General features: G+C 40.0%; 1 protein-coding gene across 1 annotated transcript in view; it reads right to left on the bottom strand.

The window, feature by feature from the left end:
• Nucleotides 1-24,667, bottom strand: part of KLF8 (Kruppel like factor 8) — a 122,987-nt gene that overhangs the window by 65,919 nt on the left and 32,401 nt on the right. Inside the window, exon 2 of the mRNA XM_032398254.1 lies at nucleotides 2,831-3,395. Coding sequence (XP_032254145.1) covers nucleotides 2,831-3,395 — 565 coding nt within the window. The remainder of the gene's footprint in view (nucleotides 1-2,830; nucleotides 3,396-24,667) is intronic.

Below are 24,667 nucleotides of genomic sequence, written 5' to 3' on the forward strand. Positions count from 1 at the left end.
ACCTTAGTCTGGCGGCCGCCTTAAAGTCCTTTTCCTTTCCCTGCCTGTCTGGCAGTCCATGCTTTGTCCCCAGCATGGGAAGCTTTTGCCCACAGGTGGTGTAGGATCCCCGTGGCTCCCTCCTCCTTCCGTTTATCTTCCGTTATCCGCCCGCAGAATCATGGCTCCCCGTTTCATACCTTGAAACCATCTCCCTGATATTCTGTTTGTAGAGATCCAGATATACCTTCTCCCATCTCAGGCTGACTTTGTGGGTGTTCAGGGTGGTCTGGTAGATATCTAGCTCAATTCAGGGGACCGGTTGGAATAGCGTCCCCTACTCCTCTGCCATCTTTGCCTCCCCCCTAAAATTTTCAGCATAGCTAAAATTCCTTTGAGGGAAAGGTAGTAAGGAGCATTCTGGTACCATTGGAATGAGCTTCTCTAGGATCATTGAGTTCAATAGGATAGGGCCTGAGTATAATTTAACTTTCTATCTCCAGTCACCACAACAAGGGTGTCCTGAAAAGTCAAGCTCAATGTGTGTTTGTGGAGTTGAACTTTCTGAATAGTTCACTGGCTGTCCAAGATCGATGCCTAGGTTCACCTCAGAAACGAGAACATTTCTTTTGGCTTTTGTGCCCCTAAATGGAAATGTGTCAATGAGATGAAACCCATACCTAGTACCTAGTATGTGTTTGATACATGTTGGCATCCTTCCCTTCCACCTATTTTGGGAGAAGTCCTCAAATATTTATTATCAACCCCTGATGTTTCTGATCCCTACCAAAACTCAATCAATGGTCACCAGTCTCCTAGATGTAGTTTAAGCTTCAAAATTTCTATATAGAAGAAACTTAAGGGTGGCAATAAGGTTGGGGGGGGGGGAGTGGAACATTTGTCTAGTGCAGTTACCTCCATACACTGATTGTGTATCATTCACTAAAAAGTTTTAAGCATACATCTCATTATGTATGTGTCTCTGCATGTGTGTGTGCATGTATGTCACAAATGTAGTAATATACTAAAATTTTGTTTACATTATGAAAAATAAAGGTAACATGTAAAGAGTGAGAAAATAGAAATAGAAATGTTTATACTTTCTTCTTGTGCTACAATTATTTTGTGTGCATTCCTCACTCCCCCACCTCCCAACCAAGGTGTAAGCATACCATTTTGGGGACTATTGAGCTAATGGCTTTAGTTTAAAATTACACTGAAATGTTTAAAACTTATTTTGTTTATTTAGAGTGGCTCTGGTTGACTGATGGATATTATGGGGGCAATTCAAAGTCCTATCAAATCATTGCTTGGTGCCATCACTACCTTGATATCAGCAAATTCTCAGGGAATTTGATTTTCCTATTTCCTTTTTTGTTTGTCTCTCTCTTCCCATATGAGAACTGATACCGAAATTTTAATTAACCCCCTCAGGGGAATCTCAAAAACAAGACTGTTATAAACACTTATCATTACCACAATTAACTACTAGTAGATTATCATTTTTATTCAGAAAAACACTACAGAGTCTCAGCAATTTGATGCTAGTATGTTGTTTTTCAGTCTCCTACATTTGGTGATGGGATGATTACAAGACATTAAATTTCAAAGAGAAAACTGTTAGAAAATGTTTTTTTATACTGAGCTAAGATCTGATTTTTAGTCATTTCCACCCACATATCTCCGTTTTGGTCTTTTTAATTCATGCTAAATATTTATCAGCCACTTGTTTGACATGCGTTTGAAATCTCTTACCATCCTAATTCTCTCTTCTGATTATACTCCAACTTCCAAATGTCCTTCCTAAGGCACAACATACAAAATTGATTGTCTTTCTACAGCTGTGATGAAGCTAAATATTTTGAACCACTTCAGAGGCCATATAATTGTCTTTGATCATTTCCAATTACAAACTAAAGTAGACACACCTCCATGATAGGAACTGGGTGGATGGGAGATAGTGGTGAAAGAGGGGCTTAATTTATTCCTTTCTGAATACTGAACTTATTTTTAAGATTAAATAAAAAGGAAGATTACAGCATATTAACTCTCTCCTGTACATATTTTCAAGTTTGTTTATCAAATTATTTGTTGCAAGACAACTAATTTCTACCACTGTGTTAAGTGTTCTGGAGATGCACAAATGGAAATAAGATACTTTTGTCCTTGAGGAATTTACAATTCAGTTGGGAAGAATGCCCATATACTTGTGATGCAGGCAAATAAAAAAGTAAAATGGAGGGTGATAGATGCCAAATGGAGGGGAGCACAGGGAAGATGGCAATATTTCAAAGAAGACTATTTTACCTGTAGGGAAGAGAAAAGATATGGTATTGGAAGAGGCGGGTGCTAAGACTGGCTACATATGTAGGGCTAAAAATGTTCTCAACTTTTCCACAAAAGCATTCCTAATGGCAAAGACAAATAAACACATTTTCCTAGAAAGTCCCAGGCTGTGTACCTTAATAAGCATAAAACTATTTTTGACAATTGTGTTTTATCTTAAAAGGTTATTCAAATTGTACATTTTTCTCTAATAAAATCATATTTTTAAAATATAAAATGTTTTAAATTACTTATTATTAAATAACACACAGGTTCCAGGAAGATACACAGCATTTCACTCAAAAATATGTATTCCCCAATTTGAGAAGCATACTAAACAAAAGAGCATCATTGTACGTTCTCAAGCACAAAGAGACATGATAAAAATAGTATTTATAAATAATTATTCTTGAAGCTGTGTGCAAGAATAATTAGAAGGGGTGAAAAGAGATAGGAGATAGGACAATTCCAAAAGAGAATAGATGGAGGAAGGTAAGGTCCAGGAAAGAGGCACATTGATGCTTACCTGATCCAGAATTTTTACCATCTCCTCCAATGAGTGGGATTGTAATGGCTGCAGGGCCCCCATCTGCAGGCAAAGTAGTATACACCATGGGCAGTGACTGTACCACCACTGGGAATGTCTTCAGGCCACCCAACTTATTTGGCAGCCTGACTGAGGAAATGGTGTGAATCACATGTAAGATCTGCTGGCCACCAGTGCCCTGAGAGGAGGCCAGGATAGAGCTTGGATTCAGAAGAGTAGGGATATTTGCTGATGTGCTTGTGTCAGATGTTGACGTGGACACTACACGTGTCTGGAGAGCAGGCTGTGGCTTGGGAGGGTGTACTGGAGCTTGCAGCAGGCTGGCATGCTGTAGAGGAGACTTGGGCTTGTGAAAAGAGAGGTCGACTGGTTCCATCTGGGGCAGGTTGAAATCATTAGCCAGAAGTTCTTCTGGGGGATCAATTTTGATGTCACTAATTAGAGCTGGGTTCTCCATAGGATTGGCATCCAGGAATGGTGGAGATGTTATCTTCCCACTGTTTGCTGACTTAGGAGGATCTCTGATGTGAATAGAGCCAGTGACCTTAAATAAATAAATGAATGAAAGGTGGAAAATAGTCAGTACCCTGAAGAAGAGACATGTGAACCATTAAAGCAAGAAATCTGTATTTTCTTCTCATGGACAGAATATATAGGGAGTTGAGAGAAATGAGGCAGAAGTATGAGGAAGAAAGAAGAGAAACTTTACTGAACACTTACTAGGCACTGTATCAGGCAACTGACACAAATGATTACATTTAATCTTTATAATAACCCCGCAGGATTACTTAAAGTCAACATTTTCTGAATATCAACTGTAAGTACTCTGCTAAGCTCAGATAGGGCAAATTTAAGGGTCTACCCATGAAGTGCATACTAACATACTAACTATAATGATAGAATAATGTGAATAGCATAAAAGTCAGACCATAATAAGTGATGCAGCAGACATATAAGCAAGGCATTTTAGAAAAAGAAAAGGGAATAATTAATTCTATCTAAACAAGATGAGAGAAGGCTTCAAGGAGACAGAGATACTATATATGGATCTTAGAGAATTGATAAGAATTCTTTAGGCAAAGAAGGGCTAAGAGATATTCCTGTATGTAGAGATATAACAACAGACAATATGCTTAGGGAATAATGATGCAGTATTGTCAGTTGTATTATATGCAAAACCAAAATATCCAAGTTTTAAAATAAAAAGCATGAATTAAATGATCACTTTACAGGTAACATACATTTTTAAAACCTCAACCTAGTTAAAAACTTCTTAAAAATTCCATTAATGTAAAGGTTAATGATATTGTGAACTGTGTATGCCATTGCCAAGTAAAACCCGGGACCTTGAAGATGGTCTTGGAAATAGTGGTGCTACTTTAGCCAGTTAACAAAACAAGACTTCATTCACTATCACAATTAGATTTGGGTCATAGATTTGAATTATGATAGATGTTCAATAATACATCACTTACACAAAATAAAACTATCTTTTATTTTTGCATATTAGGAATATGATGGAAAGTTGAGTTTGAGGAAAGGCTGGGCTATAAAATATAACTATTTCAAGGAGGGGAGTGACATGTGCAGAGCTATTTTGGTGGGAATTAACTAGCTCCTCAATGAAGGATAGATTGAAGGAGAAATAAGTGCATTCAGGGACCATAAAGAAAGCAAGAGGGAAAATATTGATGACACTATGAGACAAATGGAAAAAATTTGAATATTGACTGGATATTGGATGATATAAAAGAATTATTGTTAATGTTTATAGGTTTGATATAGGTTGTCGGAATACGGTGGGAGTAGGAGGACCCTAGGCTCTCCTTGTCCCACGGATACAACCGAATAACTATCAAATCATCCTAAATACTCCAGAAACTGACCGGAAGACTAGCAGAACAAAATCCACAACTAAAGGTAGAGAAGAGGCCGCATCAAAGAAGGTAGGAAGAGTGGAGATGTGGTTTGGAAGAGAAATGGATTATGGCTGCTGCAGTGCAGAGGGAAGCACACTCATGGAGGAGGGTGAGAGACAGACACAGGGGCAGTGCACACATAGCAATTGTCTTGGAAAATGGGAAAGGCTGAATTTTGTGACTTGTTTTTTTTTTTAATTTAATTTAATTTAATTTGATTATGTTATGAGAGTCACCATACAATACACCATTAGTTTGTGATGTAGTGATCCACGATTCATGATTTTTGTATAACACCCAGAGCTCCGTGCAGTATGTGCCCTCCTTAATACCCATCACAGGGCTAACACACACCCCACCCTGCTCCCCTCTAAAACCCTCAGTTTGTTTCTCACAGTCTATAGTCTCTCATGGTTCGTCACCCCATCCAATTTCTGCCCCTTCATTTTTCCCTTCCTTCTAATGTCCTCAATGCTATTCCTTATGTTCCACATATAAGTGATAATTGACTTTCTCTGCTTGACTTATTTCACTTAGCATAATCTCCTCCAGTCCCATCCATGTTGATGTAAAACTTGGGTATTCATCCTTTCTGATGGCTGAGTAATATTCCATTGTATATATGGACCACATCTTCCTTATCCATTCATCCGTTGAAGGGCATCTCGGCTCTTTCCACAGTTTTGCTATTGTGGACATTGCTGCTATGAACATTGGGGTGCATATGGCCCTTCTATTCACTACATCTGGTCTTTGGGATAAATACCAAGGAGTGCAATTGCTGGATCATAGGGTAGCCATATTTTTAAATTTTTGAGGAACCTCCACATTGTTTTCTAAAGTGGCTGTACCAACTTGCATTCCCACCAACAGTGTAAAAGTGTTCTCCTTTCTCCACAACCTCTCCAACATTTGTTGATTTTTGCCTTGTCAATTTTTGCCATTCTAACAGGTATAAGGTGGTATCTCAGTGTGGTTTTGATTTGAATTTCCCTGATGGCTAAAGGTGATAAATATTTTTTCATGTGTCTGTTAGCCATTTGTATGTCTTCTTTGGAGGTGGTCTTTTGGGTTTTCCACATAAAGGATCATGTCATCTGTTAATGTCTTCTGCCCACTTTTTGACTTGATTATTTGTTTTTTGGGTGTTGAGTTTGAGAAGTTCTTTATAGATCTGGATACCAGCACTTTATCTGTAATGTCATTTGCAGATATCTTCTCCCATTGCAGATATCTTCCTTTGCTGTGCAGAAGCTTTTTATCTTGATGAAGCCCCAAAAGTTCATTTTTGCTTTTGCTTCACTAGCTTTTGGAGATGTATCTTGAAAGAAGTTGCTGTGGCCAATGTCGAAGAGGTTACGGCCTATGTTCTCCTCTAGGATTTTGATGGATTCCTGTCTCACATTGAGGATGAAAGTCATCCATTTTGAGTTTATCTTTCTGTATGGCGTTAGAGAATGGTCGAGTTTCATTCTTCTGTATATAGCTGTCCAATTTCCCCAGCACCATTTATTGAAGAGACTCTTTTTCCCATTGCATGTTTTTTCCTGCTTTGTAGAAGATTACTTAACCATAGAGTTCAGGGTCCTTATCTTGGCTCTCTATTCTGTTCCATTGGTCTATATGTCTGTTTTTGTGCAAGTACCATGTTGTCTTGGTGATCACAGCTTTGTAACATGGCTTGAAATCTGGAAAACTGATGCCCCTATCTTTGTTTTTCTTTCTCAACATCTCCTTGGTGATTAGGGTTTTTTTGTGATTCCATACAAATTTTAGGATTGTTTGTTATGGGAATTTGAAAAATGCCATTGGTATTTTCATCGGGATGGCACTGAAGGTATACATTGCTCTGGGTAGTATAGACATTTTAACAATGTTTATTCTTCCGATCTATGAGCATGGAATATTTTTCCATCTTTTTGTGTCTTCTTCAATTTCTTTCATGAGTGTTCTGTAATTCCCAGAGTATAGATTCTTTACCTCTTTGGTTAGGTTTATTCTGAGATATCTATGGTTTTTGGTTCTACTGTAAATGGAATCACTTTTCTAAATTCTCTTTCTAGAGTTGCATTGTTAGTGTATAAGAAATCAACTGATTTCTGTGCATTGATTTTGTATCCTGCCACATTACTGAATTGCTGAATGAGTTCTACAAATTTGGAGGTGGTCTTTTGGGTTTTCCACATAAAGGATCATGTCATCTGCGAAGTAACAGAGTTTGAATTCTTTGCGAATGTGAACACCTTTTATTTCTTTTTGTTGTCTGATTGCTGTTGTTAGGACTTCTAGTAATATGTTGAAGAATAGAGGCGAGAGGGGGTATCCTTGACATGTTCCTGATCTTTTTTTTTCTTTTTAACGATTTCATCTATTTATTTGACAGAGAGAGACACAGCAAAAGAGGGAACACAAGCAGGGGAAGTGTGAGAGGTAGAAGAGGATTCCCACAGAGCAGGGAGCCTGATGTGGGGCTCAATCCCAGGACCCTGGGACCATGACTCGAGCTGGAGGCAGACGCTTAATGACTGAGCCACCGTGGCCCCCCAACGTGTTCCTGATCTTAAGGGAAAGGCTCTCAGCTTTTCCCCATTGAGGATGATATTCGCTGTGGGTTTTTCATAGATGGATTTTATGAACTTGAAGAATGATCCCTCTATCCCTATACTCTGAGGAGTTTTAATCAGGAAAGGATGCTGGATTTTGTCAAATGCTTATTCTGCATCCATTGAGAGGACCATATAGTTCTTCTCTCTCCTCTTATTAATGTGTTCTATCACATTGATTAATTTGCAAATGCTGAACCACCCTTGCATTCCGGGGATAAAACCTACTTGGTCGTGGTGGGTGATCCTTTTAATGTATTGTTGGATCCTGTTAGCTAGAATTTTGTTGAGAATTTTGGAATCCATATTCATCAGAGATATCGGTCTGAAATTCTTCTTGATGGAGTCTTTGCCTTCTTTGGGGATCAAGGTAATCTGGCCTCATAGAATGAGCCTGGAAACTTTCTGTTTCTATTTTTTGAAACAGCTTCTGGAGAATAGGTAATAGTTCTTCTTTGAATGTTTGGTAGAATTCCCCAGGGAATCCATCAGGCCCTGGACTCTACTGTTTTGGGAGGTTTGTGATCACTGTTTCAATCACCTTATTGATTATTGGCCTAGGCAAGTTGTCAATTTCTTCCTGTCTCAGCCTTGGCAGTTTATAGGTGTCTGGAAGGCATCCATTTCTACCACGTTGCTTAATTTATTGGCACATAGTAATTGATAATAATTTCTAATAATTGTTTCTATTTCATTGGTGTTAGTGGTGAACTCTCCCCTTTCATTTGTAATTTTATTAATTTGGGTCCTTTCTCTTTTCTTTTGGATAAGTCTGGCCAGTGGTTTATCGATGTTATTAATTCTTTCAAAGAACCAACTTCTAGTTTTGTTGATCTGATCTACTGTGTTTCCGGTTTCTAATTCATTGATCTCTGCTCTAATCTTAATTATTTCTCTTCTAATGCGTGACTTAGGCATCGTTTGTTGCTTTTTCTCTAGTTCTTTAAGGTGTAGAGTTAGTTGGTGAATTAGGGATTTTTCTATTTTTTTAAGTGAGGCTTGGATGGCTCTGTATTTCCCCCTTGGGACTGCCTTTGCAGTATCCCATAGGTTTTGGACCAATGTGTTTTCCTTCTCATTGGTTTCCATGAATTGCTTAAGTTCTTTGACTTCCTGGTTGACCCAAACATTCTTGAGCAGAGTGGTCTTTAGCTTCCAAGTGTTTGAATTTCTGCCAAATTTTTTCTTGTGATTCAGTTCCAGTTTTAAAGCATTATGGGCTGAGAATACACAGGGAATAATCTCAGTCTTTTGGTATCATTTGAGACCTGATTTCTGACCCAGCATGTGGTCTATTCTGGAGAATGTAATGGGTGCGCTGGAGAAGAATGAGTATTCTGTTGTTTTAGGGTGGAATGTTCTGTATATATCTATGAGGACCATCTGGTCCAGTGTGTCATTCGAAGCTCTTGTTTCTTTGTTGATTTTCTGCTTAGATGATCTATGTATTGCTGAGAGTGGAGAATTGAGGTCTCCTATAATTAATGTATTATTATCAATATGACTATTTTGGTTAACAGTTGGCTTATGTAGTTTGCTGTTCCCATGCTGGGGGCATAGATATATATTTTTTAAAGATTTTATTTATTTATTTGACAGAGAGACACAATGAGAGAGGAAACACAAGCAGGGGGAACATCAGAGGGAGAGGGAGAAGCAGGCTTCCCACCGAGCAGGGAGCCCAATGTGGGGCTCAATCCCAGGACCCTGGGACCACGACCTGACCTGAAGGCACATGCTTAATGACTGAGGCACCCAGATGCCCGGGGGGTAGATATTTACAATTGTTAGATCTTCTTCTTGGATAGACACTTTAAAAATGATATCGTGTCCTTCTGTATCTCTATACGGTCTTTAGCTTAAAATCTAAATTGTCTGATATAAGAATTGCTACCCCAGCTTTCTTTTGAGGTCTTTTGGCATGGAAGATGGACGTCCATCTCTTCACTTTCACTGTGAATGCAACTTTAGGTTCAAAATGAGTCTCTTGTAGACAGCATATGGATGGGTCCTGTCTTTTTACCCAACCTGCAACCCTATGCCGTTTTATGGGAGTATTTAGGCCGTTCACATTGAGAGTGATTATTGAAAGATATGAATTTATTGTCATCATGTTGTCTGTGAAGAAGATTTTTCTATAGATTGTCTCTGTAAATCTGTTCTATATCACTCTTGCGATCTTTCATCTTTTATAAGAGCCCCCTTTATATTTCATTCAGGGCTGGCTTAGTAGTCATCTATTCTTTCAGTTTCTGCCAGTCTTGGAAGCTCTGCATCTCTCCATCCATTCTAAATAACACCCTTGCCAGATAAAATATTCTTGGTTGCATGATCTTCTCATTTACTACTCTGAATATGTCTTGCCAGCCCTTTCTGACTTGCCAGGTCTCTGTGGATAGGTCTGACATTATTCTGATGTTCCTCCCTCTGTACGTAAAGAATCTCTTCCTCTTAAATGCCTTAAGATGTTTTCCTTGGAATCAACAAATGTTGGAGAGGTTGTGGAGGAAGGGGAACCCTCTTACACTGTTGGTGGGAATACAAGTTGGTACAGTCCCTTTGGAAAACAGTGTAGATGTTCCTCAAAAAATTAAAAATTGCGTTACCTTATAACCCAGCAATTGCACTCCCGGGTGTTTACCACAAAGACATAGATGTAGTGAAAAGAAGGGCCATATGCACCCCAATGTTCATAGCAACAATGTCCGCAATAGGCAAACTGTGGATAGAGTGGAGATGCCCTTCAACAGATGAATGGATAAAGAAGATGTGGTCCATATATACAATGGAATATTACTCAGCCATCAGAAAGGATGAATACCCGACTTTTACATCAACATGGATGGGACTGGAAGGGATTATGCTAAGTGAAATAGGTCAAGCAGAGAAAGTCAATTATCATATGGTTTCACTTATTTGTGGAACATAAGGAATAGCATGGAGGACATTAGGAGAAGGAAGGGAAAAATGAAGGGGGGAAGTCAGAGGGAGAGATGAACCTTGAGAAACTATGTACTCCAAGAAACAAACTGAGGGTTTTACAGGGGAGAGGAGTGGGGTGATGGGTATTAAGGAGGGCATGTATTGCTTGGAGTACTGGGTGTTATACAAAAACAATGAATCATGAATTACCACATAAAAAACTAATGATGTATTGTATGGTGACAAACATAACATAATAAAATAAAAGTAAAAAAAAAAGATATATTCCTTGGTTCTAAGGTTTGTGAGTTTTACTATTACATGCTGGGGCATTCGCCTGTTTTCCTTGATCTTGGGAGGTGTACTCCTTGCCTCTAGGACACGAATGTTTGTTTCATTCCCCAGATTAGGGAAGTTCTCAGCTACGATTTGCTCAAATATATTTTCTAGTCCTCTCTCTCTCTCCACCCCCTTAGGGATCCCAACAATTCTGACACTGGAATACTTCATAGTGTCACTTATTTTCTGATTCTATTTTCATAGATTTTGAGTTGTTTTTCCCTGGCTTCTTTTTTCTTCTTGTCTCTGAATTGGTCTTCTAGATCACTAATTCATTCTTCTGCCTCACTTACTCTAGCTGTCAGATTATCTAGATTGTATCTCATTGATAGCATTTTTTTAACCTTTCATTTTTTTTTCCAAGTAATGACATTCTTTATTTTTTTTTAATTTTATTATGTTATGTTAGTCACCAAACAATACATCATTAGTTTTTGATGTGGTGATCCATGATCCATTGTTTTCGCATAAACCCAGAGCTCCCTGCAGTACGTGCCCTCCTTAATACCCATCACCGGGATAACCCCTCCCCCCTCCCCCCTCCCCTCTAAAACCCTGTTTGACTCTCAGAGTCCATAGTCTCTCATGGTTCATCTTTCCCTCTATTCCACCCCATTTTCCCCTTCCTTCTGATAATGTCCTCCATGCTATTCCTTATGTTCCACAAAAAATTGAAACAATATGATAATTGACTATCTCTGCTTGACTTATTTCACTTACCATAATCTGCTCCAGTCCCATCCACGTTGATGCAAAATTTGGGTATTCATCCTTTCTGATGGCTGAGTAATATTCCATTGTATATAGGGACCACATCTTCTTTATCCATTCTTCTCTTGAAGGGCATCTCCGCTCTTTCCACAGTTTGGCTATTGCGGACATTGCTGCTATGAACATTGGGGTGCTTATGGCCCTTCTTTTGACTACATCTGTGTCTTTAGTGTAAATACCCAGAAGTGCAATCCTGGGTAATAAGGTAGCTCTATTTTTAAATTTTTGAGGAACTTCCATACTGTTTTCCAAAGTGGCTATGTCAACTTGCATTCCCACCAACAGTGTAAGTGGCTTCCCCTTTCTCCACAACCTCTCCAACATTTGTTGTTTCTTTCCCTGTCCATTTTTGCCATTCTAACTGATGTAAGGTGGTATCTCAATGTGGTTTTGATTTGAATTTCCCTGATGGCTAATGATGATGAACATTTTTTCATGTATTTGTTAGCCATTTGTATGACTTCTTCGGAGAAGTGTCTGTTCATGTCTTCTGCCCATTTCTTGACTTATTTGTTTTTGGGTGTTGAGTTTGAGAAGTTCTTTATAGATCTTGCATACCAGCCCTTTATCTGTAGTGTCATTTGCAAATATCTTCTCCCATTCTATGGGTTGGGTCTTTTTTTTGTTGACTATTTCCTTTGCTGTGCAGAAGCTTTTTATCTTGATGAAGTCCCAAAAGTTCATTTTGGCTTTTGTTTCACTAGCTTTTGGAGATGTATCTTGAAAGAAGTTGCTATGGCTGATGTCAAAGTGGTTACTGCCTATGTTCTCCTCTAGGATTTTGATGGATTCCTGCCTCACATTGAGGTCTTTCATCCATTTTGAGTTTATCTTTGTGTACAGCGTTAGAGAATGGTCGAGTTTCATTCTTCTGCATGTGGCTGTCCAATTTTCCCAGCACCATTTATTGAAGAGACTGTCTTTTTTCCATTGCATGTTTTTTCCTGCTTTGTCAAAGATGATTTGACCATAGAGTTGAGGGTCCATACCTGGGCTCTCTATTTTGTTCCATTGGTCTATATATCCGTTTTTGTGCCAGTACCATGCTGTCTTGGCAATCACAGCTTTGTAATATAGCTTGAAATTGGGAACATGATGCCTCTAGGTTTGTTTTTTCTTTTTCAACATCTCCTTGGCGATTCGAGGTCTTTTCTGATTCCATACAAATTTTAGGATTGTTTGTTCCAGCACTTTGAAAAATGTCATTGGAATTTTGATCGGGATGGCATTGAAGGTATAGATTGCTCTGGGTAGCATAGACATTTTAACAATGTTTATTCTTCCGATCCTTGAGCATGGAATATTTTTCCATCTTTTTGTGTCTTCTTCAATTTCTTTCATGAGTGTTTTGTAGTTCTTAGAGTATAGATCCTTTACCTCTTTGGTTAGGTTTATTCCGAGGTATCATATGGTTTTTGGTGCTATTGTAAATGGAATCATTTCCTAATTTCTCTTTCTACAGTTGCATTGTTAGTGTATAAGAAAACAACTGATTTCTGTGCATTGATTTTGTATCCTGCCACATTACTGAACTGCCGGATGAGTTCTAGAAATTTGGGGGTGGAGTCTTTTGGGTTTTGCACATAAAGGAACATGTCCTCTTTGAAAAGAGAGAGTTTGACTTCTTCTTTGCCAATTTAATACCTTTTATTTCTTTTTGTTGCTTGATTGCTGTTGCTAGGACTTCTGGTACTATGTTGAACAATAGTGGTGGGAGTGGGCATCCTTAACGTGTTCCTGATCTGAAGGGAAAGGCTCTCAGCTTTTCCCCTTTGAGGATGATATTTGCTGTGGGTTTTTCATAGATGGATTTTATGAACTTGAGGAATGTTCCCTCTATCCCTATACTCTGAAGAGTTTTAATCAGCAAAGGATGTTGTATTTTGTCAAATGCTTTTTCTGCATCAATTGAGAGGACCATATCGTTCTTCTCCCTCCTCTTATTAATGTGTTCTATCACATTGATTGATTTGCGAATGTTGAACCACCCTTGCATCCCGGGGATAAATCCCACTTGATCGTGGTGGATGATCCTTTGAATGTATTGTTGGATCCTATTAGCTAGGACTTTGTTGAGGATTTTGGAATCCATATTCATCAGGGATATCCGTCTGAAATTCTCCTTTCTGATGGGGTCTTTGCCTGGTTTGGGGTTTAAGCTAATGCTGGCGTCATAGAATGAGTTTGGAAGTTTTCCTTCTGTTTCTATTTTTTGAAACAGTTTCAGGAGAATAGGTATTTTTTCTTCTTTGAATGTTTGGCAGAATTCCCCGGGGAATCCATCAGGCCCTGGACTCTTGTTTTTTGGGAGGTTTTTAATCACTGCTTCAATCTCTTTACTAGTTATTAGCCTATTCAGGTTGTCAATTTCTTCCTGTTTCAGTCTTGGCAGTTTACAGGTTGCCAGGAAGGCATCCATGTCATCCAGATTACTCACTTTCTTGGCATATACTTGTTGATAATAATTTCTAGTAATTGTTTCTATGTCCTTAGTGTTAGTTGTGATCTCTCCCCTTTCATTCATCATTGTATTAATTTGGGTCCTTTCTCTTTTCTTTTGGACAAGTCTGGCCAGTGGTTTTTCGATCTTATTAATTCTTTCAAAGAATCAACTTCTAGTTTCGTTGATCTGATGTACTGTGTTTCTGGTTTCTAATTCATTCATCTCTGCTCTAATCTTAATTATTTCTCTTCTAATGCATGGCTGAGGCATCCTTTGTTCCCTTTTCTCTAGTTCTTTAAGGTGTAGAGTTAGCTGGTGAATTCAGGATTTTTCTGTTTTTTTGAGTGAGGCTTGGATGGCTCTGTATTTCCCCCTTAGGACTGCCTTTGCAGTATCCCATAGGTTTTGGACCAATGTGTTTTTGTTCTCATTGATTTTATGAATCGTTTAAGTTCTTCTTTGATTTCCTGGTTGACCCAAACATTCTTGGGCAGAGTGGTCTTTCGCTTCCAAGTGTTTGAATTTCTGCCAAATTTTTTCTCATGATTGAGAAATTTCAGTCTGGATGCGTCTTTAGGATCAAAATGATTCTCTTTTAGACAGCATATGGATGGGTCCTGTCTTTTTATCCGAACTGCAACCCTGTGCCATTTTATAGGAACATTTAAGCCTTTCACGTTGAGAGTGATTATTGAAAGGTATGAATTAATTGTCATCATGTTGCCTGTGAAGACATTGTTTTTATAGATTGTCCCTGTAACGTTCTGTTGTATATCACTCTTGGGGTCTTACTTCTTTTATAGAACCCCCCTTAATATTTCTCGCAGGGTTGGCTTAGTGGTCACATATTCTTTCAGTTTTTGCCGGTCGTGGGAGCTCTGCATCTCTCCATCCATTCTAAATGACAGCCTTGCCGGATAAAGTATTCTTGGCTGCATGTTCTTCTCATTTAGTACCCTGAATATGTCTTGCCAGGCCTTTGTGGCTTGACAGGTCTCTGTGGATAGGTCTGACGTTATTCTGATGTTTGTCCCTGTGTATGTAAGGAATCTCTTCCCCCTAACTGCCCTTAAGATGGTTTCCTTGGTTGTAAGATTTGCAAGTTTTATGTTACATGCCGGGGTGTTGGCCTGTTTTCCTTGATATTGGGAGGGGTCCTCCCTGCCTCTAGGACGCGAATGTTTGTTTCATTCCCCGGATTAGGGAAGTTCTCAGCTATGATTTGCTCAAATACATCTTCTAGTCCTCTCTTTCTCTCCACTCCCTCTGGGATTCCAATTATTCTGACATTGGAATGCTTCATTGTGTCACTTATTTCCCTAATTCTATTTTCATGGATCTTGAGTAGTTTTTCCCTGGCCTTCTCTTTTCCCTTTTTATCTATTAAATTTTCTTCCAGGTCGCTAATTCCTTCTTCTGCCTCACTTACCCTAGCTGTTAGATTATCTAGATTAAATTGGATCTCATTGATAGCATTTTTAAGTTCTGCCAATTCCGCTTTCATTTCTGCCATTATAGACTCTTTGTTGCCATTAATTGTTTTCTCCATTCTAGCCATTGTCTTCACAATTGCCAGCCTGAATTCCATCTCCGACATCTTGGTTATATCTGCATCCATTTGTAAATCTGAAGCATAAGTCATAATCTCTGAGTCTTTTCTATTTTGTGGGCTCCTCCTCCTAGTCATTCTGTGGATGGGTGTTTGAGAGAATGTATAGAGTCCAAATTATTGACCAGAACCCAAGCAAGATGCACCTGTTTTCTTGGGACCTTAGGGTTGCTGGCCTCTTGTTTTCCCAGCCTGTATTCTGGGGGAGGGTCTGCCGCACTGTTACTCAGGCAACCGTGTTCGGGCGGAATTGCCTTGTCTCCCTGTTGCAGGAGATGTGCTCAGGAGGAATCAGTTTTGGCAGCTTTTGTTCTCTGGTGGCTTTCCCTGGTGGTTTTCCGCGTCTCCTCTGTGAGTCAGAGCAGAAGAGACCGTTTCCAGCCCTCTGCCTCAGATCAGAGAGACAGCAGTCTGTTCTTCAGTGAGCTCTCCAGGCCACACTGTCTCCGTTTCTGTCTGCGCTGGTATCAACTGTAGTGTCCTGGGTTGTGCACCCTTCCACAGCGCTCCCAGTTCTTCCTCCGGGTCGGGGACATATCTTCCCTTTTTGCTTCTAAAACTGCCAGCCGCTCCCAATTCACACGCACGACTCCGCTGGCCTGAATTACTGCCCCGGGGGCTGGCCTAAAGTCATTTCTCTGCTGCTACCGGTCTGCGACTCTGTGCCCCGTCCCCAGTGCACAAGGTTTTCGCTCACCGGCCATGCAGGATCCCCACGGCCAGGCACCCTTCCACTGCCATTTATCCTCTGATATCTGCCCGCAGAATCAGGGCTCCCTGCTTCTTACCTCGAAACCAACCACCTGCAATATTCTGTTTGTAGAGATCCAGATTTTCTTACATCTCAGGCTGGTTTCGTGGGTGCTCAGAGTGGTCTGGTAGATATCTCGCTCAATTCCAGGGACCAGTTGAAATGGGTCCCTACTCCTCTGCCATCTTTCCTCGCTCCTGCTGTGCTCTCACTTAAGCATTTTTAAGTTCTGCCAGTTCAGCTTTCATTTCTGCCCTTAGAGACTCTATGTTGCCATTAATTGATTTCTCCATTCCAGCTATCATCTTCACAATTGCTAGCCTGAATTCTATTTCCGACATCTTGGTTATATCTGAATCCATTTGTAAATCTGTAGCAGAAGTTATAGTCTCTGAGTCTTTCCTCTTTTGGGGGTTCCTCCTCCTAGTCATTGTGTTGAGGGTTGGTTGAGGGAATGTACAGTGTCCAAATTATTGACCACAACCCAAGCAAGATGTATCTGTTTTATTAGGAGGTTAGGGTTGTCGGCCTCTTGTTCTCCCAGCCCGTTTTCTGGCGGAGAGGCCTGCCATGCTGTTACACAAGCAATCCTGTTTAGTCAGAGTTGCCCTGCCCCCTGTGGGGGGGATGGGCTCAGTAAAAACCATTTTTTTTCAGCTTTTGTTCTCTGGTGGCTTTCCCTGGCTGCTTTATGCATCTCTTCTGAGAGTCAGAGCAGAAGAGATTGTTTCCAATCCTCTGCCTCAGAGCTGAGAGATTGCAGTCTGTTCTTCAGTGAGCTCTCCAGGCCACACTATCTCCGTTTCTGTCTGTGCTGCTACAAACTGCAGTGTCCTGTGTTGTGCGTCCCTCAGCAGCACTCCCAATCCTCACCTCCAGGTCAGGGCACGTCTCTGCCCTTTGTCCTTCTAAAACCGCCAGCTTTCCCCAGTTCACACGTGCGGCCTGGCTGCTCCAGGTTTCAGTCTGATTGGCTGCCCTAAAGTCCTTTCCCTGTTGCTACACGAATTTTGTGACTTCTGACCATCAGTGGAACTTAATGCCTTGGATTTTGAAGGTCAATGGTCTGGATTGCATTGTATTGCTCTTGGAGAGAAGGCAGGGAAACAACTTGTGGAAATAGAGTATGGAAACAGTGATTTGAAGAGCACCTCAGGCACAGAGTAAGGAGGTTATCTGCTCATTTTTGGAGTGCATTCCACAGAGGCAACATTCATGGAGAGACCCTCTGGGAATAAAGGAACTGGCTGGAGCCATTTCCCACACCTGCTCCTCACCATAAGTACAAGGCCACCTGCAAGAACAAGCCCAGCACCAATGCTCACTGACTAACTTGTTTACACTAAGGCCTCATGCTCCAGAAAATGTCCCCTCCAAGTCTTGCCTGCCTCAGTCCCAGCAATGTAAGGCTCCCTTCCCTAGAAGACTGGCACAAACCCTTGCTCATAATGTGTTCCCCACCTCGGGAGATTTGCAGAACCTTGGTTCCAGTTGTCGTGATGACTGCTCTCATTTCACAAGCAGACCAGAGTACACCTAGTTAAAATATGCGACATTCATCCCAGGGGCCAAATACTTCCCACAACAGGGAAAGACAGCCTCTGGAACTATTGGTCTGAAGGATAAAGCAGCTAGGACAAAACAGCAGTGCATATGCAGAACACATTGGAGACACTCCTAGATGTGCCAGGCCCTGGGAAACAAAGCACACTACACAGCAGGGCACTACAAGTGACTGTCTGGAGGTATGCAACACAAAAGCAGTAAAAATTAGTACTTCTGTAAAAAAATAAGTCAAGGAACTCATCAAAGAAAGGATGCAAAATGGGACAAAATTTGCCTCAAACATGGGGAGGAGAGGAGTAAAAAATGGGTTCAAACTTAAACAACCATCAACTTCATATAGACTGCTATATGCAGAAATGGTTATATACAAACTTAATGGTACCCATACAGCAAAAAACAGTAATAAATATGCAAAGAAGAGAGAGAAAGAAATCCAAATACACCACTACAGAAATCCAGAAAAGCATGAAAGAGAAAAAAAAGGATCAGAGAAAATCTTCAGAAATAACCACATAACAAATAAAATGGCAATAAATCACAAATCTATCAATGACTCCATTGAATGTAAATGGACTAAATGCTCCAATAAAAAAACATAAGGTCATAGAATGGATAAAAAAAGACCCATCTATATGCTGCCTACAGGAGACTCATTTTAGACCTAAAGACACCTGCAGATTGAAAGTGAGGGGACTGAGAAATATCTATCATGCATACGGATGTCAAAAGAAAGCAATAGTAACAATCTCCAATATATTGGAGAAGCTAGATGTTAAAACAAACACTGTAACAAGAGACAAAAAAGGATACTACACAATAATAAAGAGGACAATCCAACAATAACATAAAACAATTGTAAATATGCGTCCATATACAAAAAAATTAATAACAAACATAAAGGAGCTAATTGATAATAATACAATAATTGTAGGGGACTTTAACACCCCACTTACAACAATGGACAGATCATCTAAACAGAAAATCAACAAGAAAACAATGGCTTTGAATGACACATTTGAACAGAAGGACTTAATAGATATATTCAGAATATATATTCTAAAATAGTAAAATACACATCCTTTTCAAATGCAGAAGGAACATTATCCAGAATAGAACACATAATAAGCCACAAAACAAACCTCAACAAATCCAAGAAGATCAAAGACATATCATTCAACTTTTCTGACCACAATGTTATGAACCTAGAAGACAATTACAAGAAAAAACCTGGAAAGAACACAAATATATGGAGATCAAATATGTCACTAAACAATGAATGGGTCAACCAGGAAATCAAAGAAAAAACTAAAAAGTATAAGATAATTAAAACAGAATGGTCCAAAGCTTTTGGGATGCAGCAAATCACTTCTAAGAGGGAAGTTTATAGCAATACAGGCCTACCTCAAAAAGCAAGAAAAATCTCAAGCCAACAACTGATCTTACACATTAAGAAGCTAGAAAAAGGAAAGCAAACAAAACCTGAAACCAGGAGAAAGAAGGAAATAATAAAGATTAGAGCAGAAAACAAATAAAACAGATAGATGAAACCTGGAGGTGATTATTTGAAAAAAAAAAAAAATCAATACAATTGAATCTCTAGCCAGACATATGAAGAAAAAAAAGAAAACTCAAATAAAATCACAAATGATAGAGGAGAAATAACAAATCACCACAGAAATACAAACCATCATGAGAGAATATTATGAAAAACTATGTGCCCACAGATTGGACAACCTGGAAGAAATGAATAAATTCATGGAAACATAAAAACTACCAAGACTGAAAGAGGAAGAAATAGAAAATATGAACTGATCAATAACCAGCAAAGAAATTAAATTAGTATTCAAAAAACTCCCAACCAAAAAAATCCAGAAACAGAGGGCTCAAGGGTGAATTCCGCCAAACATTTAAAGAGTTAATAAGAAAGATACCAGGGGTGGAGTTAAGATGGTAGAGTAGTAGTAGGACCCTATGCTTGCCTGATCCTTGAATACAGCTAGATAAATATCAGATCATTTTGAACACCCAAGAAACTGATCTCAAGACTGAGAGAACAAACTGCACAAGTCGAGGGAGAAAAGAGACTATGTCATGGAAGGTAGGAGATGCAGAGACATGATTTGAGGAAGAAAAGAATCACTAGTGTGGTGGAGGGGATGGAGCCCTGATCACAGAGAGAAGAGACAGAGAGAGAGGGAGAGTGAACAGAGCACAGGACACTGCACAAGAAAAACACTTCCCCAAAACCATTGATGAGGAAAAGAAGAGGGGCTGATTACTGCAAGATTTACAAGCAGTGGAGCTCAAACTAAAGTTTTCGAAGTCTGCACTATCACTGGGTGGAGCATGGTGGTTGTAGAGGTGTTTCTGTGGAGAAGGAAGACAGGTTGGGAGCAGACAGCATGGTCTGAGGATCCCCTGGGTCTCACTGGGAGAGACAGTTCCCCTTCTTAGGGTGCATTTGGTAGAGGTGGTTCTGCTTCTCCAGGGACAAAAGAACATGTAGATGCCACTGAGCTGCCCCATTCATTAGCATAGGAGCACAGACACCTGATGAGGGTAGCTAACCTGGACCCAGTTTTTTGCTGCACTTTACCATAAACTCCAAGCCCCTGCAGTTCCTGCAATTGCCCGTCTCAGACAAACCAGCACCAGTCATAGTGTGGTGAGACCATCCCCCAGAGGATTAGGATGGGTTTCTGCTATGCCAGGGCCCTAAAGTTTGGAGTTTTGAAATCTAGCTGGTATGCCTGAAATAAAACACAAGAGCACTGCATGGCCAGGTGGGCAGATGGATTGGACACAGACAAGGTGAAGGCAGGGAACTGAGGGGGTCCCTGGGACACACAAGTGCAGACTGTTTGCTCTTCAGTGAGGACTTCCTGAATAGATACACATGAACTCCCATCTCTGGATGAGAGAGTCAGCTGATGTGATTTTCCTCCTGCCCATCAGCACTGATGGACTTCAGTAAGCATTACACCACCTACAATGGAGATTTGAGCCACTAAGACCAAGCTCTGCCCCTTAAGCTCTCTGCAGGTGCTGCTGAACTAAGGCAAGTATGTCTGAAATCCAGAGCAGCAGCGGGCCCCTCCTGCAGAAGACCAAACTCCCCACATGCACCAAGTCTACTGACCCTCGGGTGCTGCAAAGCTTCACCTCTAGGGGAAATAGGATCTAGATTCTTTCAACAAGCAGACCAGAGCACACCTGGTTAAAACTCACCACATACTGGACAAGGTCCAAACACTCCCCACTGCAGGTATGGAGAAACTCTACAGAGGACTGACCTGAGGGAAACAGTAGCCAAAACAAAACAGCAGAGTACACTCAGCATATACCAGAAACACTTCCTGAAGTGCCAGGCCCTAGACAGTAGAGGAACTTTTTAAAATACAGCCATTACTCTCAGTTGCAGGAAAAATAACAGGCTTTCATAACACACAAAAGACAGAGACCTAGACAAGATGCCAAGACAGAGGAATTCACCCCAAAAGAAAGCAAGAATAGGTCTGGCCAGGTATCTAATAAAAACAGGTATAAATAATATGCCTGAACCAGAATTTAAAACAACAATCACAAAGATACTAGCTGGGCTTGAGAAGAGCATAGAAACACCAGGGAATTCCTTCAGACATAAAAAACCTAAAAACTAGTCAGGCCAAAATAAAAAGTGCTATAACCAAGATGCAAAACCAACTGTATGTAATGATCACAAGGATGGAAGAAGTAGAGAAAGGAATACGTGATATAGAAGATAAAATTATGGAAACTAATGAAGCCAAAAAGAAAAGGGAGAGAAAAATACAGGATCACAAAAGTAGACGTATGGAACTCAGTGCCTCCATTAAGCATAATAACATTCCCATCAGAGGAATATCAAAAGAAGGAAAGGGAAAAGGGGGCAGAAGGTTTATTTGAACAAATTGTAGCTGAAAACTTCCCTAATCTGGGAAGAAAACAGACATCCAAGTCCAGCAAGCACAGAGAACTCCCATCAAAATCAAAGAAAACAGGAGAACAGCAAGACATACGGTAGTAAAATTTGAAAAATACAAAGATAAGGAAAAAATTCTGAAAACTGCAAGTGAAAAGAAAACCCTAAACTACAAGGGAAGAAAAATCAGGTTCACAGTAGATCTGTCCACAGGAACTTGGCCAGCCAGAAGGCAGTAGCATGATATAGTCAACCTGCTGAATGGGAAGAATATGCAGCAAACAATATTTTATCCAGCAAGGATGTCATTTAGAAGAGGAGAGGTAAAGAGTTTCCCAGACAAACAAAAACTAAAAGAATTCGTGAACACTAAACCAGCCCTTCAAGAATTTTTTTTTGTTGTTTTATATATTCTTTTTTAAAAAATTATGTTAGTCACCATATCATTAGTCACCATATAATACATCATTAGTTTCTGATGTAGTGTTCCATGATTCATTGTTTGCATATAATACCCAGTGCTCCATGCAATACATGCCCTCCTTAATACCCATCACCCCACTCCCCTCCCTTCTAAAACCCTCAGTTTGTTTCTTGGAGTCCATAGTCTCTCATGGTTCATCTCCCCCTCTGATTCCCCACCCCCTTCATTTATCCCTTCCTTCTCCTAATGTCCTCCATGCAAGAAATATTAAAGGAGAATTTTTGAGTGGGAAATAAAGACCAAGAGCAACAAAGACTAGAAAGGACCAGAAAAAAATTTCCAGAAGCAATGACTTTATGTGTAATACAATGGTAATAAATACATATCTATCAATAATCACTCTGAATATAAATGGACTAAATGCTTCAATCAAAAGACATAGGGTATCAGAATGGATAAATAAACAAACCAGGACCTATCTATATGCTGACTAAAAGAGACTCATTTTAGACCAAAAGACACATGCAGATCGAAAGTTAAAGCATGGATGTCAGTGAGAGATTAATGGATGTCAAAAGAAGGCTGGAGTAGGGGCGCTTGGGTGACTCAGTCAGTTGAGTTGTGGTTTCAGCTCAGGTCATGATCTTATGGTTTGTTAAATCGAGCCCCAAGTCAGGCTCTGGGCTGGGTGGGGAGTCTGCTTTGGGAATTCTCCACCCTCCCTCTCCACTTGTGCATGCATGAATACTGTCCTTCTCTCTCTCTCTCTAAAATAAATAAATAAATAAATTTTTTAAAGATATTTTTTAAAATAAAAAAAGCTGGAGAGCCATACTTATATCAGACAAATTAGATTTTATTTTTTTTAAAGATTTTATTTATTTATTTGTGAGAGTGAGAGAGCACAAGTAGGAGGAACAGCAAGCAGAGGGAGCTGCAGGCTCCCTGCTGAGCAAGGAGCCCAATGCAGGACTCAATCCCAGAACCTTGGGATTATAACCTGAACCAAAGGCAGATGCTTAACTGACTGAGCCACCCAGGTTTCCCCAGACAGATTTTAAACCAAAGACTGTAAATAGAGATGAAGAAGGGCACTATATCATAATAAAGGGGTATATCCAACAGCTGATCTAACAATTGCAACTATTCATGCACTCAGCTTTGAGCACCCAAATATATAAATGAATAATAACAAACATAAAGAAACTCATAAGAGTAGGGGACTTTAACACCTCACTTATAGCAATGGAAAGATCATCTAAACAGGAAATCAACAGGAAACACTTGATTTGAATGACATATTGGACCAGATGAATGTAACAGATATATTCAGAACATTTCATCTTAAAGCAGCATAATACACATTCTTTTATTTTTTTTTAAGTAGGCTCCATGCCCAGAATGGAGCCCCACACAGTGCTTGAACTCATGACCCTGAGGTTAATATCTAAGCTGAAATAATGAGTCAGACAATTAACTGATTGAGCCAGCAGGCACCCCACATTCTTTTTGGGTACACATGGAGCATTCTCCAGAATAGATCACATACTGGGTCATAAATCAGGGCTCAACAGCTAAAAAATGATTCTGATCATACCATTCATATTGTCAGACCACAACCCTGTGAAACTTGAAGACAACCACAAGAAAAAATTTTAAAAAGACCACAAATATATGGAGGTGAAAGAACATCTGACTAAGGAATGAATGGGTTAACCAGGAAAGTAAAGAAGAAATTTTAAAAAAATACATGGAGAGAGAGGAGTTAAGATGGCAGAGGAGTAGGGGACCCTAAGTTCATCTGGTCCCTGGAATTCAGCTAGATAGTTAGCAAATCATTCTGAACACCTGCTAAATCAACTGGAGATCTGAGAAAAGAAAGGCTACAATTCCACAAATAGAAAAGTGACCACATTTTGGAAGTTAGGAGGTGCAGAAAATTTAATCCAGGATGATATATCAGAGGAAATGGCAGTGGGGCAGGAGCTGACTTAAGGAGGCTTCTGCAAAGTATTATAAGCAGTGGAGCACAAAATTGGAACCTTTAGAAGTCTAGTACAATGGGGCACATCCCTGGCTTAAAGGTGCTCAAGTGGTGAAGTGGGGCAGAATCCGAGGTGGGTTAGCATGGTCTCAGGATCCCTGGGGTCACAAGAAGATGGAGGTGCCTGAGTACAGAGGAGTTCCCAGGCATCAGAGTGGGAAAGCTAGCTGAAAACAGTGAGTCTAGGCAACAGCTTTCTGCTTGGTGTTGCCGTAAACTGTGAATCACTACATGGTTGCACCACCACTCTCCTGGCAGGGGCTCAGCAAAAGGCAGAAGCATGGTGAGGGAGGAACAGTGCAGGTCCACATCCCAGGAGTCCATAAAATTTGAAGACTTGAAACTCAGTTGCATGCCTGAGATAAACCTGAGATAAAAATGTTCAGTCACTGGCTGGTGAACACAGAGTTCAGGGAGAGAGAAGTAATTGACTGCTTTTCTGCAAGGGCTCACTGAAGAGTGGGAGGTGGGAATTTTCAGGTCTG

The sequence above is a fragment of the Phoca vitulina genome, unplaced genomic scaffold (assembly GCF_004348235.1).
Source record: "Phoca vitulina isolate PV1807 unplaced genomic scaffold, GSC_HSeal_1.0 scaffold114, whole genome shotgun sequence".
NCBI lineage: Eukaryota > Metazoa > Chordata > Mammalia > Carnivora > Phocidae > Phoca > Phoca vitulina.